Source organism: Chlorocebus sabaeus, chromosome 27 (genome assembly GCF_047675955.1).
Source record: "Chlorocebus sabaeus isolate Y175 chromosome 27, mChlSab1.0.hap1, whole genome shotgun sequence".
Taxonomy (NCBI): domain Eukaryota; kingdom Metazoa; phylum Chordata; class Mammalia; order Primates; family Cercopithecidae; genus Chlorocebus; species Chlorocebus sabaeus.
The window spans coordinates 33250128-33265319 of record NC_132930.1 but is presented as its reverse complement, the minus strand read 5'-3'; the positions used below and the strand labels follow the sequence as shown (position 1 = coordinate 33265319).

General features: G+C 42.3%; 1 protein-coding gene across 1 annotated transcript in view; it reads right to left on the bottom strand.

Moving 5' to 3' along the window:
* The window catches only part of FAM184B (family with sequence similarity 184 member B), a 153264-nt gene that overhangs the window by 25808 nt on the left and 112264 nt on the right, over nucleotides 1-15192 (bottom strand). The window contains exon 8 of the mRNA XM_008017803.3: nucleotides 6298-6395. Within this exon, the coding sequence (XP_008015994.3) occupies nucleotides 6298-6395 (98 nt within the window). The remainder of the gene's footprint in view (nucleotides 1-6297; nucleotides 6396-15192) is intronic.

Here is a 15192-nt window from a genome sequence, read left to right as displayed (position 1 = left end):
GAGGTGAGGTTTAGGGTCTTAGGCTGTGAGAAAAGGCCATGAGGCGGGGCACTTTGCTCGGCAGAGGTGTGAAGGCCCAGGCTGAAGGGTTAAGGAAGAGACAGACAATGGGGACCCCTGAAAGGAAGGGTATAATGCTAGAAGCAGCATAGGAAGGTGGCCAAGAGGATGGTGCAAGAGCCAGACTACCCAGCTCCAAATTCCAGCTCTACAACCCACTCAATGCAGGGGAGAGTTTAAAGATCTCACCAAGATCTTTAAACTCTCTTGGCTTGAGCTTCCTCCTCTATAACATAACGTTAATAATGCTACCTTTTCCATAAGGATTAGTAGAGTCAGTATCTATAAAGTACTTAAAACAGTGTCTGGCGCATAGTAAGAATTACATAAAGAACTAACTATGGGCTGCGCGCGGTGGCTCATGCCTGTAATCCCAGCACTTTGGGAGGCAGACGCGAGTGGATAGCCTGAGGTCAGGAGTTCGAGACCAGCCCGACCAACATGGTGAAACCCCATCTCTACTAAAAATACAAAACATTAGCTGGGTGTGGTGGCGGGCACCTGTAATCCCAGCTACTCAGGAGGCCGAGGCAGGAGAACTGCTTGGACTCAGGAAGTGGAGGTTGCAGTGAGCCGAGATCACAACATTCCACTCCAGCCTGGGCAACAAGAGTGAAACTCCATCTCAAACAAACAAACAAAACTACACATTAAAAGAGAGACGTTTTCTTTCTCTGCATTCTGATTCTCTTAGGTTATCCTCAAGCCTTTTGAAAGTGTGCAAAACATAGCCACCTTTAAGGAGCAATGAAGCAGGGATACCTGGGTCTGAACTCTGGGTATGAAACCAAGGGTTAGGAGGCCAGAGAAAGCGAAAGAGCAGCCTTGGGCAAGAGTGACAGGTGGCACCGCCAGGTAAGCACTCCCAGTGAGTCCCGGGAGAGGGGAGGGGGCTGAACTTTCTCTCAGGATAGGGATCAGTTATTATTATTCTTTTTAATGTTTTATTCAAGTAAAATTTACATATAGTGAGGTACACAGATCTTAAGTGTACAATTCAGTGAGTTTTGACAAATATATACAACCATGAAACCAACATCTCAATCAAATACAGAATATTTTCATTACCCCAAAACTTCCCTTGCAGCCAAAGCTTTGATTTCCATCACCATAGATCACTTTTGCCTGAGCTTGAGCATCATACAAACAGAATCATGTGGGATGCATTCTCTTGTTTCCAGGTTATGTGGCTCCCCATCATGTCTTTGGGCTCATCCATGTTGTTGTGTATATCAGCAATTCATTCTTTTCGTTGCTGTGTAGTATTCCTTTACATGAATATATGGTAGTTTGTTTATCCATTTTTCTACTGATAGACATTTGGATTGTTTTCGCTTCTGGGCTATTTTAAATAAAGCTGATAGAAATAAATGTGTCCAAGGATTTTTGTGGATATATGTTTTTGTTTTCTTTTTTTGAGACAGAGTCTCGCTCTGTCACACAGGCTGGAGTACAGTGGCGTGATCTTGGCTTACTGCAACCTCCACCTCCCAGGTTCAAGTGATTGTCCTGCCTCAGCCTCCTGAGTAGCTGGGGCTACAGGTGTGTGCCACCACGCCCAGCTAATTTTTGTATTTTTAGTAGAGACGAGGTTTCACCATGTTGGCCAGGCTGGTCTTGAACTCCTGTCCTCAGGTGATCTGCCTGCCTCAGCCTCCCAAAGGGCTGGGATTACTGGTGTGAGCCACTGCGCTCGGCAATGTTTTCCATTTATTTTGCTTAAATACCTAAAAGTGGAACTGCTGGTAGGTACGTGCTTAATGTTTTAAGGAACAATCATATAGTTTTCTAAAGTGATTGTACCATTTTAGACCCTGCCAGCAATGTATGGGAGTTTCAGTTGCCCTGGATTGTTGCTAACATTTTATGTTGTCAGACTTCTTAATTTTAGCCATTCCAGTGGGTGGGAAATGGTATCTCACTGTGGTTGCATTTTCCTGATGACTAATGATGTTAACCACATGTTCATGTGCTTATGAGCCACTCACATATATATATGTTTTTCTTTTTTGGGACAGGGTCTTGCTCTGTTGTCCAGGCTGGAGTACAGTGGCCCATGGGTTGCTGCTGCCTCAACCTTCCAGACTCAAGCAATCCTCCCACCTCAGCCTCTTGAGTAGGTGGGACTACAGGCATGTGCCACCACGCTCAGCTAATTTTTGTATTTTTTTTGTAGAGATGGGGTTTTGCCATGTTGCCCAAGCTGGTCTTGAACTCTTGGGCTCAAGCAGTCCACCTGCCTTGGCCTTCCAAAGTGCTGAGATTACAGACATGAGCCACCATGCCCGGCCTCACATACATCTTTTTTAGGAAAGTGCTTGTTCGAGTATTTTGTCCATTTAAAAAATAGTTTTGCAGCATGTGACAAAGATGCCCTCTCTCACTCCTGTTCAACATAGTATTGGAAGTTCTGGCCACGGTAATCAGGCAAGAGAAAGAAATAAAGGCCATCCAAATAGGAAGACAGGAAGTCAAACTATCCTTGTTTGCAGATGATATGATCCTATATCTAGAAAACCCATAGTCTCAGCCCAAAAGCTCCTTATGCTGATAAACAACTTCAGCAAAGTCTCAAGATACAAAATTGATGTGCAAAAATCACTAACATTCCTATACACCAACAGCATTCAAGCTGAGAGCCAAATCAGGAACACAATCCCATTCACAACTCACACACACACACAAATATAGAAGGAATACAGCTAACCAGGGAGGTGAAAGACCTCTGCAAGGAGAACTACAAAACACTGCTCAAAGAAATCAGAGATGACACAAACAAATGGGAAAACATTCCATGCCCATGGTTAGGATGAATCAATATTGTTAAATGAACATACTGCCTAAAGCAATTTATAGATTAAATGCTATCTCTGTTGAACATTTTTCACAGAAGTAGAAACAACTATTTTAAAATTCATATAGACCCAAAAAGAGCCCAAATAGCCAAGGTAATCTTTAGCAAAATGAACAAAGTTGGAGGCATCATGCTACCTGACTTCAAACTATACTACAGGACTACAGTAACCAAAAGAACCAAAAGAATGGTACTGGTACAAAAACAGATACACAGATCGATGGAACATAATAGAGAACCCAGAAATAAAGTCACACACCTACAACTATCTGATCTTTGACAACCCTGACAAAAACAAGCAGTGAGGTAAGAATTCCCTATTCAATCAATGGTGCTGGGATAACGGCATCATTTGCAGAAGATTGAAACTGGACCGCTTCCTTATACCACATACAAAAGTTAACTTAAGGCCAGGCATGGTGGCTCATGCCTGAATCCCAACACTTTGGGAGGCTGAGGTGGAAGCATCATTCAAGACTAGCCTGGGCAACATAGTGAGACCCTGTCTCTAAGAAAATAAATGAACTCTGTGGATTAAAGACTTAAATGTAAAACCCAAAACTATAAAAACCCTGGAAGACAAGCTAGACAATACCATTCTGGACATAGAAACAGGCAAATATTTCATGACGAAGACACTAAAAGAGATGGCAGCAAAAGCAACAATTGACAAATGGGATCCAGTTAAACCAAGAGCTTCTACACAGCAAAGGAAACTATCAACAGAGAGAGCAGACAACTTACAGAATGGGAGACAAGATTTGCAAACTATGCATCTGACAAAGGTTTAATATCCAGCATCTATAACGAACTTGAACAAATTTACAAGAGAAAAACAAACAACCCCATTAAAAAAGTGGGCAAAGGACATGAACAGACACTTTTCAGAAGGAGACATACATGTGGCCAAAAATCATATGAAAAAAACTCAACATCACTGATCATTAGAGGAATGCAAATCAAAACCATAATGATATAGCATTTCACACCAGTCAGAATGGCTGCTATTAAAAGGTCAAAAAATAACAGATGCTGATGAGGTTATAGAGAAAAAGGAATGCTTATACACTGTTGGTGTGAGTGTAAATTAGTTCAGCCATTGCAGAAGACAGTGTGGCAATTCCTAAAAGACTTAGAGGCAGAAATACCATTTGACCCAGCAATCCCATTACTGGGTATCTACCCAAAGGAACATAAATCTATTATAAAGATACATGCACACATATGTTCACTACAGTGCAATTCACAATAGCAAGGACATGGAATCAACCTAAACGCCCATCAATGGTAGACTGGATTTTAAAAAATGTGGTACATATATACCATGGAATACTATGCAGTCATAAGAAAGAATGAGATCATGTCCTTTGCAGGAATGTAGTTGGAGCTGGAGGCCATTATCCTTAGCAAAGTAAAACAGGAACAGAAAACCAAATATCACATGTCCTCGCTTTTATAGGTGGGAGTTAAATGATGAGAACACATGCACACATAGAGGGGAACGACAGACACTGGGGCCTACCAGAGGGTGAAAGGTGGGAGGAGAGAGAGAATTAGGAAAAGTAACTAATGTGTATTAGGCTTAATATCTGGGTGACAAAATAATCTGTAACACAAACCCCCATGACACAAGTTTACCTATATAACGAACCTGCACATGAACTCCTGAACTCAAAAGTTCAATTAAAAACCAAATAGGTTTATCTTTTTATTACTGATTTATAAGAGTTATTTATATATTCTTAATACAGATGGGATATTTTATCCCAGTCTGTGGCTTTTCTATTCAAGTTTTTTTTTTTAATAAGCAGAACTTTCAATTTTGATGAAAACCAATTTATTAATTTTCCTTTGATAATTAGTGTTTTCACATCCTATCTAAGAAATTACTGCCTACACCAAAGTTTCAAAGATACTTTCCTGTTTTAGTTTTTATATTTTAGATGTATGAAACATCTCAAATTAATTTTTGTGCATAGGGCGTAGTAGGGGTTGAGGTTCATTTTCTTCTCATGTGTATTCAGTTCCAACACCATTTGTTGAAAAACTTTTCCTGTGTCCATTGAATTGCCTTGGCACCATGAACAAAAATTAATCTAGCAACTACGTGTGTGTGAATCTATTTCTTAACATTCCATTGTGTCTCATTAGTTTATTTGTGTACTGGCATATTGATATCACAATGTCTTTATCACTAAAGCTTTATAACATGCCTTGAAATCAGGTAGCCTGAGTCCTCCAACTTTCTTCTTCAAGATTTTTAATATTAGTTTTGGCTCCGTGGCTTGCTCTGGCCCATGGAAGCTGGGTGGAAATGAGAGTGCATTTCTGAGTTTAGGCTTCACGAGCCACTGCATGTTTCTATAAGCCTTTTGAACATCTTCCCTTTACCATGACAACAACATTCCCTAGATGGGGACTAATCCTTCAGCCTGGGCCACAGAATGAGATGGCATGTGGAGCAGATTTTAACTGTAGTTTGTGGCAGAGCAATAACACCTGACCCTCACCCAGGAGCCAAGCTCATATAAGTCCCACTGATATGGTTAGGTTTTGTGTCCCCATCCAAATCTCATTTCGAGTTGTAATCCCCATAATCCTCACGCATTGAGGATGGGACTTGGTGGGAGGTGATTGGATCATGGGGGCAGTTTGCCCCATGCTGTTCTCATGATAGTGAGTTTTCACGAAATCTGATGGTTTTATAAGTGTTTGTCATTTCCTCCTACACATACTTTTCTCTCACCTGCCACCATGTAAGACGTGCCTGCTTCCCCTTCTGGCATGACTGTAAGTTTCCTGAGGCCTCCCCAGTCAAGCAGAACTGTCAGTCAATTAAGCCTCTTTCCTTTATAAACTACCCAGTCTTGGGGGCTTCTTTATAGCAGTGTGGAAACGACCTAATATACCTGCAGAGCCTGATACAGCCAATCATAAGGGTAGCTAATCTATGAGCTAAAAGTCTTTGATATTTGGGGGTGTTGTAGCAGCAATAGCTGACTGACATAGGTGATATAGGTGGGGATCTCCTCAGGATCACAAAGCTTGCTTATATCCCCTAATTAAAGAACACTTGGAAACATAGGGGCAGAGGTTTTGGGCCAGTGCAGGTCTGAATCTTGGACAGGTTTGCTAACTTCTTTGAGCTCCAGGTTCTTAAGCTAAAAAATGGCTTCTCTGGGTTGTTGTAACAATTAAGAAAGATAGTTTATGTAAAGTCCATAGCTATGCTGAAGACATACAAGATATACTTGTTGACTCCCCAAGCATGCTGCAAGGAGCAGTGATAAATACTTGAGGATAGAATGAATGAATGGATGAATCCTTCCACATCTGAGTCCTCATTCATTGGAGCACTCAGAAGTCTGCATGTCTTTCTGTACCTTTCTTCTTCATCACTGCTGGTTCCTTCTTCAGCTGCTAACTTATTTTGATACTCCTCTCCTCTCGGCGAAGTTTCATCCAGCTTCAAGCATGGATCCTAAGGCAAAAATAAAACATAAAAAGAGGCAAGATGAGCTTAAGTACAGCTTAATGATTCAATCTGTGGCTTATTCAAATCAGAGAGCAGATGAGAGGGAGCCCTCAGCAACCCACTATCAGTGCCCTGCTTGCAGGAGATGCCAAGGCTTGTGATGATGACGTGACTAGAACAGTGCCTGGCTTACTGTGATCAATGCCAACCCTGATCCCTGTATCCTGTTTTTCAGTCTACGAAGCATTTCACACTGCTGACAAAACTAAAGCATAAAGAGGGGAAGTAACCTGGCTAGGGTGCCACCATCAGTGAGGAGTGGAAATGAAATATGCAACTGGACAATAGGACCCTGGGGACTGAACTCTTGACCACTTCATGATATGGTTCCAAGCATAACCCTCAGAGAGGGCTTTGTTTCCTAGGTAAGCCTGCTGCACAGGGCTGTTGTGAGGACCTGAGAATGATGCTGGCTCATGGCTAGTGGTCAGTAAGTGTGAGCAACTGGTGTTACTATTACATCCGTTTTACAGTTTGTAGTCTGCTATGTCCCATTATGTAGAATCAGAAAACATGGACCTTGCTGAATGACCAGAAATGTGGTATGGGAGGAGAATATGGAAACTATTAGTTAACAGTGAGGCTTCTGAATATTTTATGAATTGAATTTGCTCATGTTCTCATTCTTTCCTTCCCACAGAGATACATGGGTGTAAAAGACCTTGTTATTTTGATTTTTCTATTTGTCATAACCACACTGTCCATGAAAGCAGCATAAGACAGGGTAGGAACAGATTTGTCTCCTGAAATAGTGGTCATTGTAACCTGTGCTTTCACTAACTAATTGTATGGCCTTGAGCCAGCTTCTTCCCTTTTTTGGACCTGAGTTTCATCAGCTGTGAAACAAAGGGGTTGGCTTACATCTGTGGTCAAACTGTGTTCCAGGGATCCTGGGAGGTGTCTCGGGATAGGAAGGGGCAGAACTGAGGCTGGAGAGTAGGGCCTTGGGCTCCCATTCACCCTTGATCTGGAACTGCTTTGGTTGCCTTTCCACATACTGTATTGTCTATAAAAGGCCATCAATGTCAAGACCAATGAAGACCTCCACATTGCCAAATCCAATGGTCAATTCTTGGGTCTGTGCTAACTGGGCCTCCCAGCAGAATTGGAAATATTGATGATTCCTTCCTTTATGCAGCCTTCTTTCCTGGGCTTTCTCCTCCCCCCGCCCCCAGTTGCTGCTTCTCAGTCTTCTCTGCTGAAGTCTCCTCCTCTCCTGCTTCTCAAACTGCCACATGTCCAGAACCAAACTCTTGCTTTTACTCCTCCAAACAACAAGCATGCACTTGACTCAGGGCTTTGCACTGGCTGTTCCCTCTTCCTTCTGGTATTTGCATTCCTTGCTCCCTCACTTCACTCACTGCAACCAGGAGATCGTCTCTGACTTAAAGCTTAGGCTCTGCTACCAGACGACCTGTGTTTAAATGCCAGATATTTTACTTATTAATGATGTCACCTTGGAAAATTACTTAGGTTTTCCCAAGGATTAAATGAGTCGATACAATGTAAAGTCCTCAGAACGGTATTAGGTACCTAAAGAACACTCAACACTCAAGTTTATTCCCTGGAATTATTATTATTTATTTTATTTTATTTTTTTAAGACAGAGTCTTACTCTGTCACCTGGGCTGGAGTGCAGTGGTGCAATTTCAGCTCACTGCAACCTCTGCCTCCCGAGTTCAAGCAATTCCCCTGTCTCAGCCTCCCGAGTAGTTGGGACTGCAGGCGCATGCCACCATGCCTGGCTCATTTTTTAATTTTATTTTTTTATTTTTAGTAAGGACGCATTTCACATGTTGCTCAGGCCAGTCTCGAACTCCTGAGCTCAAGTGATCTGCCCACCTCGGCCTCCCAAAGTGCTAGGATTACAGGTGTGAGCCACCATGCCTGGACTGTTCCCTGGGATTCTTGTTCCCCGGATACCTTCTCTAAAATTCCAGCCCCTCTCACTCTGTTTTCCCCACCTTGCTCTATGTTTTTCCCAAAGTACATATCACGGCCTGACGTTGACTTGTCCACTTTTTAATTATCTGTTTCCCTCACTGGAAGGTAAGCTCCATGAGGGCAGGGACTTTGCTCACCTGTTTCCCTGATGCCTAGAACAGTGTGTGGCACATGCGAGTCATTACTAAATGAATAAGCACAAATATGTCACGGGCCACTCCAGGATAGTGGGAGGACCACTCTCTCCCATACTTACCCTATACTCACTTTTGTTGTTGTTTTTTTGTTTTGTTTTATGATACAAGATTTCGCTCTGTCACCCAGGGTAGAGTACAGTTGCGAAATTGTGGCTCACTGGAGCCTCAACTTCCCAGGCTCAAGCGATCCTCCCACCTCAGCCTCCCGAGTAGCTGGGACTACAGGTATATACCACCATGCCCAGGTACTTTTTACATTCTCTGTAGGCACAGTGTCTTGCTATTGTTGCCTAGGCTGGTCTCAAACTCCTGGGCTCAAATGATCCTCCTGCCTCAGCCTCCCAAAGTTCTCATATTACAGGTGTAAGTCACAGTACCCACCCTTCCCCTGCTTTACATCCCATGGAGAGAAGGGCCTGGGATTGCTGCATTGTCATGAAAATCCCCTGGGCATGTGGCTGGATGGTGGCATGTGGAGACGGCTGTCGCCCAAACTTTGAGTGTTTTCCTGCCCTGCTTTAGGAGCCTTTATGATTCATAAGTTCAAGTTCTGTTTAAATCATTTCCATTGCCTCTAAATGTAGCAGAATACCATGTGATGCCCACTTCCAGAGAATCAGCAAGGAGATGGCACTTGGGTGCCCACTGCCCACTGTGCCAGGAGGATCTGTCCTGGGGCACTCCAAAGTGATGGCTTGAGAGAGAGTAAACATCCACTCTGCCTCCTGCAGCTTTTCTCCCTAAGCCCTTATCTTCCCTCTCGGGTGGGTATGTTCTGAGTTAACTCTGCTAAGCCAGAAATACACTTCCCAGGACTTCCTTCCCTGCATACTGTGGACCATGTGACTTTGCATAAAATGTGGAAGATGGAAGTGAAGCAGCAGTCATCTCCTTGTTAAGCTTGGATGCTTGAATGCAGGGCACCTGGTGCTGTTGCAGCTTACACATGTCATTGCTGATCTGCTCGCTCACCTTATCGGCCAGGGCAGGTTTTGGGCTCTCAGCTCCTTTAGCTCCTGCTGGTTTCTCTTTGAGTTCTCTCTATCCTGGGCCTGTGTGTACAGCTCCTGGGGCAGCAGCCAGGCCTGAAGCTCCTCCCACACCCGCCAGATCCTCCTCAGGGTTCTCCCTATCCCCGGCCACGTGCATGTCTAGCTCCATGATGAAGCATGCCTGATTCTCCTACAGGTCACTGCATTAGCAAATGTGGAGCCTTGTTGGCTTCAGATACTGACACGGTTCAAGCCCAGCCTTGTGGGCTGCAGTTCGTTCTTGATCTTCCTCACTTCACTTCTGTCCTTCTTTCCTTCCAGCGGCCCACCCTGCTGACTTTAGTCCCACCACCAGGTAAAGAAGCAATAGTGGAATGTAAAGTGTTTAGCTGGCTCCTTCAATTATGCTAGGTCAGTTCCTAAATTTAATCTCATATCCTATATCATTCTTAGTAGCTTGTTTCTGTGATCAAACCCTAATTGATGCACCTTTTAATCTCCAGATCCTACTTATCTTCGAGGGCCTATTCAACTGTTACTTTCTCATGAAGGCTTCACAATATCTTTTGTTGCAATGACACCTTCTCCTCTTGAAGTTCCCATAACAATTTTTTGCTACCACAATTTTCTTTTTGTTGTTGTTGTTTTTTGTTTTGTTTTTGAGACGGAGTCTTGCTCTGTCACTCAGGTTGGAGTGCAGTGGTGGGATCTAGGCTCACTGCAACTTCCACCTCCTGGGTTCAAGTGAGTCTCCTGCCTCACCCTCCCAAGTAGCTGGGACTACAGGTGAGCGCCACCATGCCCAGCTCATTTTTGTATTTTTAGTACAGACAGGTTTTCACCATGTTGTCCAGGCTGGTCTCAAACTCCTGACCTCAGGTGATCCACCTGCCTCAGCCTCCCAAAGTGCTGGGATTATAGGCATGAGCCACCACAGCCGGCCTTGCTACCACAATTTTCTTACAAATACTTATTGATCACTTACTATGTGCCAGGCATTGTTCTAGGAACACATGAATAAACAAAACAACACAAGTTTTTCTGCCTTATATTGTTATAGGAGCAATTTCTTTCTTCCTTCCTAAACATAAGTGAATGTAAACATAATCCCAGATATAGTTTTAAAAATGTTATAAACCCTACAGCCAGGGACTGAGAACCTGCAGCACAGTTTTTTTTTCATAGCCTGAGTCCTCCCTCTTCATGTAACTAGAAACTAAAGTCAAGCTGTTTGACATGAACTGGTCACAGGCTCCAGTGAGGTTGGTTCATTGTCATGTATTTTCAAACATGTTGTGACTAAACAGATTATAACCTACATGTGAACCAGAGGCTAAAAGGTCCTCCTGTGCCTCCTAGTTTCAGGTATTTTGGGCATAAAAAATATCTCAGAGATCTCTAATTCCCACAAAGCCCAGCAGTAAATATCATAGTCTAGAAGCAAAACAGCTTTGTGAGTTACCTGCCATAAGTTCAGGTTTGGTATAAACCTAGGGAAATCGCATGGTGAACGTGGAAGGAAAACAGATAATCAGATGAGCATACATACTATTATGATATAAATATATAAATGATGTATGATTCAGTAGGTCCATGTCTCAAAAGGAAAATTCAAGGTTACAAAGAAACTGTGTTCAATAGAAAGCACAAAATACGTTGGCAAAACAATTCTAATGAGACCAGTAGTCAGAACAAACGTGAACTGGCTAAGTTCTACATGGAGAGCTCTTCTGATGAAAGGAATTGTTCACTAAAACGCTCTAATAATGAAGCTATAGCCCTCTAATGACACAGCCTGAAAACATAAGGCAAAATGTGTATCACTGTAGTGAGAAATGAGACAACTTATAATGGGAGATTTTAATACACATCTCTCAGAAACTGATGCATTAAGCAGACAAAATGAGCTAGGATGAGGAAGATTTGAACAAGATCAGTAAGCTAAACCTAATAGCTAAAAAATAAACCAATAGCTACTAATATTTATGTGAGGTCACATAGTGAATATATTCCAGAGCCAGGATTCAAATATGCATGTTTTACTACCACACCAAGAATATGTGCTTTTTTCTTTATCTATAGGAACTATTTAAAATTGACCCTGAATTGGTCTACAAAGCAAACCTCAACACAGTTCAAAGTGCTGACATTTTACAGACTGTGTTATCTGATGGCACCACAAGAACATTAGAAAGCAATAAGAAGGTAGATTTAAAAGAATCAGATAAACTTCAAAACTCTGGGACACAGATAAGACATACACTTAGAGGGAAATTTATAGCTTTAAATGTATTCATTAGAAAACATTCAAGAAGTTAGAAAATGAACAAAAGAATAAATCCAAAGCAAGTAGAAGGAAAGAGATATAAGAGACAAAACAAATGAAATAGAAAAAACACATCTGACCAACACATCTAAAAGCTGGGTTTTTGAAAGGATGCATCGGCCGGGTGCAGTGGCTCACGTCTGTAATCCCAGCACTTTGGGAGGCCAAGGCGGGCAGATCACGAGGTCAGCAATCGAGACCATCCTGGCTAACACGGTGAAACCCTGTCTCTACTAAAAATACAAAAAATTAGCCGGGCGTGGTGGCGGGCGCCTGTAGTCCCAGCTACTCGGGAGTCTGAGGCAGGAGAATGGTGTGAACCCGGGAGGCGGAGCTTGCAGTGAGACGAGATCACACCACTGCCCTCCAGCCTGGGCAACAGAGAGAAACTACGTTTCAAAAAAAAAAAAAAAAAAAGAAAAAGAAAGAAAGAAAAGATGCATCAAACTTCTGGCAAGCCTGATCAAGGAAAAGGGGAGAAAAAACTTAAAGCAACATGAATAATGGACAAGGATCTCATGACAGTTATTAGAGATTAAAAAGAATTCCAAATGTACTCTGAGACAACACAGGGCCTATGGAAGGGAATCTGCTGGATGTAATTTTTGGGCCATTTTATTGGCCACAGCTATATTTAAAGGAGTCCTGGGCAGGAGTCCAGAAAGAGGAGAGGACTGAAAATACTAAAATGGCTGATGCACCCAGATAATAACACTGGCTCCCAGCTACACTGCATTTGTCTATTTCTCTGCATTTTCTCATGGATGCATATGACTCTATGAAGTAGCCAGAAAGGCACTGCCATCTTTGATTTACAGATGTGAAACTAAAATTGGAGAAGTCCAGCCATTTGCCTCAGGCCTCATGGCCACTGGAGGGTGGCACAAAAAGTAGAGCCCTGTATTTTCTGATTCCCATCCACGTAATTCCATGTCACCGCACTGACACTCAGCTGGGCTGTTTTGACATGATTGTCACCTACCAGCATCAAGGCCTAAATGGATGTGAGTCTAGACCATGTTGTGCAAATACCAAGTATCTAAAAAATTGCGGCTCGAAAATCAACCTGAGAGGAGTAACGTCAGCAACATGGCAGAAGGAAGTCCTGATCCCTTTTTTCCCCAATGAGCATATCACTTCAGCAATAATTCATGTACATATTCCCTTTGTAAAAAATCAGAAACTAATCAAAAGTCTCCTGCACCCCAGGAGAATGCAGAAACAGACTCACCAAAGCTGGTAGGGAGATTCAGAACATACTCTTGTCAAAGATGCTGCCCCTGGTGAAGTACCATATGATCATGAAGAGACCCCCTACACCAGCTTCAACCAGAGGAGGAAAGGAGTTAATTGGCATGTCTAGCACCCCAACTTTTCCAAGGGGGAGGTCCCTAGAGGACTAGCTTTTGTCTTGCTGCTGTTGGAGTTCTATAAGGTCCATCACAGTCTAGCCACTTGGAAGAGAATGGAGATAGAAACTTGGGCTGGTAGATACCATAGCTCCTCCTAGGCTCAGTGCGGAGTGAGCAAACGAAAACTGCAGCTTCCTCCTTCTTACTGGGAGGAAATGAGTTTGTAGAGACCCCCATTACCTGGCCAGGCTCATTGATGGGGGATTCTCTTGTACAAGATGAACCTGGGAAGACTGGGAGAGGTGACTGCTTTGTCTAATGCATGGACACCAGCACAGAGAGTCAAGGAAAATAAAAATCAGGTAAGATGTTCCCAACAAAGGAACAAGATAAATCTCCATAAATTGACCCTAGTGAAACAATTATATGATTTACCTGACAGAGAATAAAAATAACTCTGATAGAGTTGCTTACCAAGATAAAGAGAACAATGAATGAACAAAGTGAGAATTTCAACAAAAAAAGGAAATATTTTTAAAGTACCAAAAGAAATCATGGACCTGAAAACACAGTAACACAATAACTGAAATGAAAATTCACTGGCCGGGCACAGGGGCTCACGCCTGTAATCCCAGCACTTTGGGAGGCTAAGGCAGGCAGATCACAAGGTCAGGAGATTGAGACCATCCTGGCTAACATGGTGAAACCCCGTCTCCACTAAAAATACAAAAAATAAGCCAGGTGTGGTGGTGGGCACCTGTAGTCCCAGCTACTTGAGAGACTGAGGCAAGGGAATGGCATGAACCCGGGAGGCAGAGCTTGCAGTGAGCCAAGATCGTGCCACTGCACTCCAGCCTGGGCAACAGAGTGAGATTCTGTCTCAAAGAAAATTCGCTAGAGGAATTTAATAGAAAACTATATCAAGCAGAAGAAAGGATTAGTAAACTCAAAGACAGGTCACTGGAAATAATTCAGTCAAAGATGCAAAAAGAAAAAAGAAGAGAGAAAGGACAAGAAGGCTTATTTAAATATAATGACTAAGAAGTTCCCAAATCTGGAAAAGGAAATAAGCATGCAGATCCAAGAAGCCCTAAATACATCAGATAAGATGAACCCAAAGAACCATACTGAGATAGATAATCAAATTGTCAAAGGTCAAAGACATAAAATTTTGAAAGCAGAAAGAGAAAAGCTATTTGTCACATACAAAAGAACCCCCTCATAAGACAATGAACATTTTCCAGCAGAAACCTTGCAGGTCAGAAGGGAATGGGATGATATATTCAAAGTGCCAAAAAAAAAAAAAAAAAAAAGTCAACTAAGAATACTATACCTGGGAAAATCCTCCTTCAAAAATAAAAGAAAGTTTGCTTTCTCTTGACTGATTTGGATGCCCTTTATTTCTTTTTCTTATCTGATTGCTCTGGCTAGGACTTCTAGTACTATGTTGAAGAGGAGTGATGATAGCGGGCATTCTTGTCTTGTTCTAGCTCTCAGACAGAATACTTTCAACTTTTTCCCATTCTGCTGAATTTTTACCATTCAGTAGAATGTGGGTTTGTCATAGATGGCTTTTATTGCATTGAGGTGTGTCCTTTGTATGACAATTTTCCTGAGAGTTTTAATCATAAAGGGATGCTTGATTTTATCAAATGTTTTTTCTGCATCTATTGAGATGATTATGTGATTTTTGGTTTTAATTCTGTTTATGTGGTGTATCACATGTATTGACTTGCATATGTTAAACCATCCCTGCATCCCTGGTATGAAACCCACTTGATCATGGTGAATCATTTTTTTGATATGTTGTTAGATTTGGTTAGCTAGTATTTTGTTACAGATTTTAGCATCTATGTTTATCAGTGATATTGGTCTGTAGTTTTCTTTTTTTGTTATGTCCTTTCCTGGTTTGGGTATTAGGGTCATACTGGC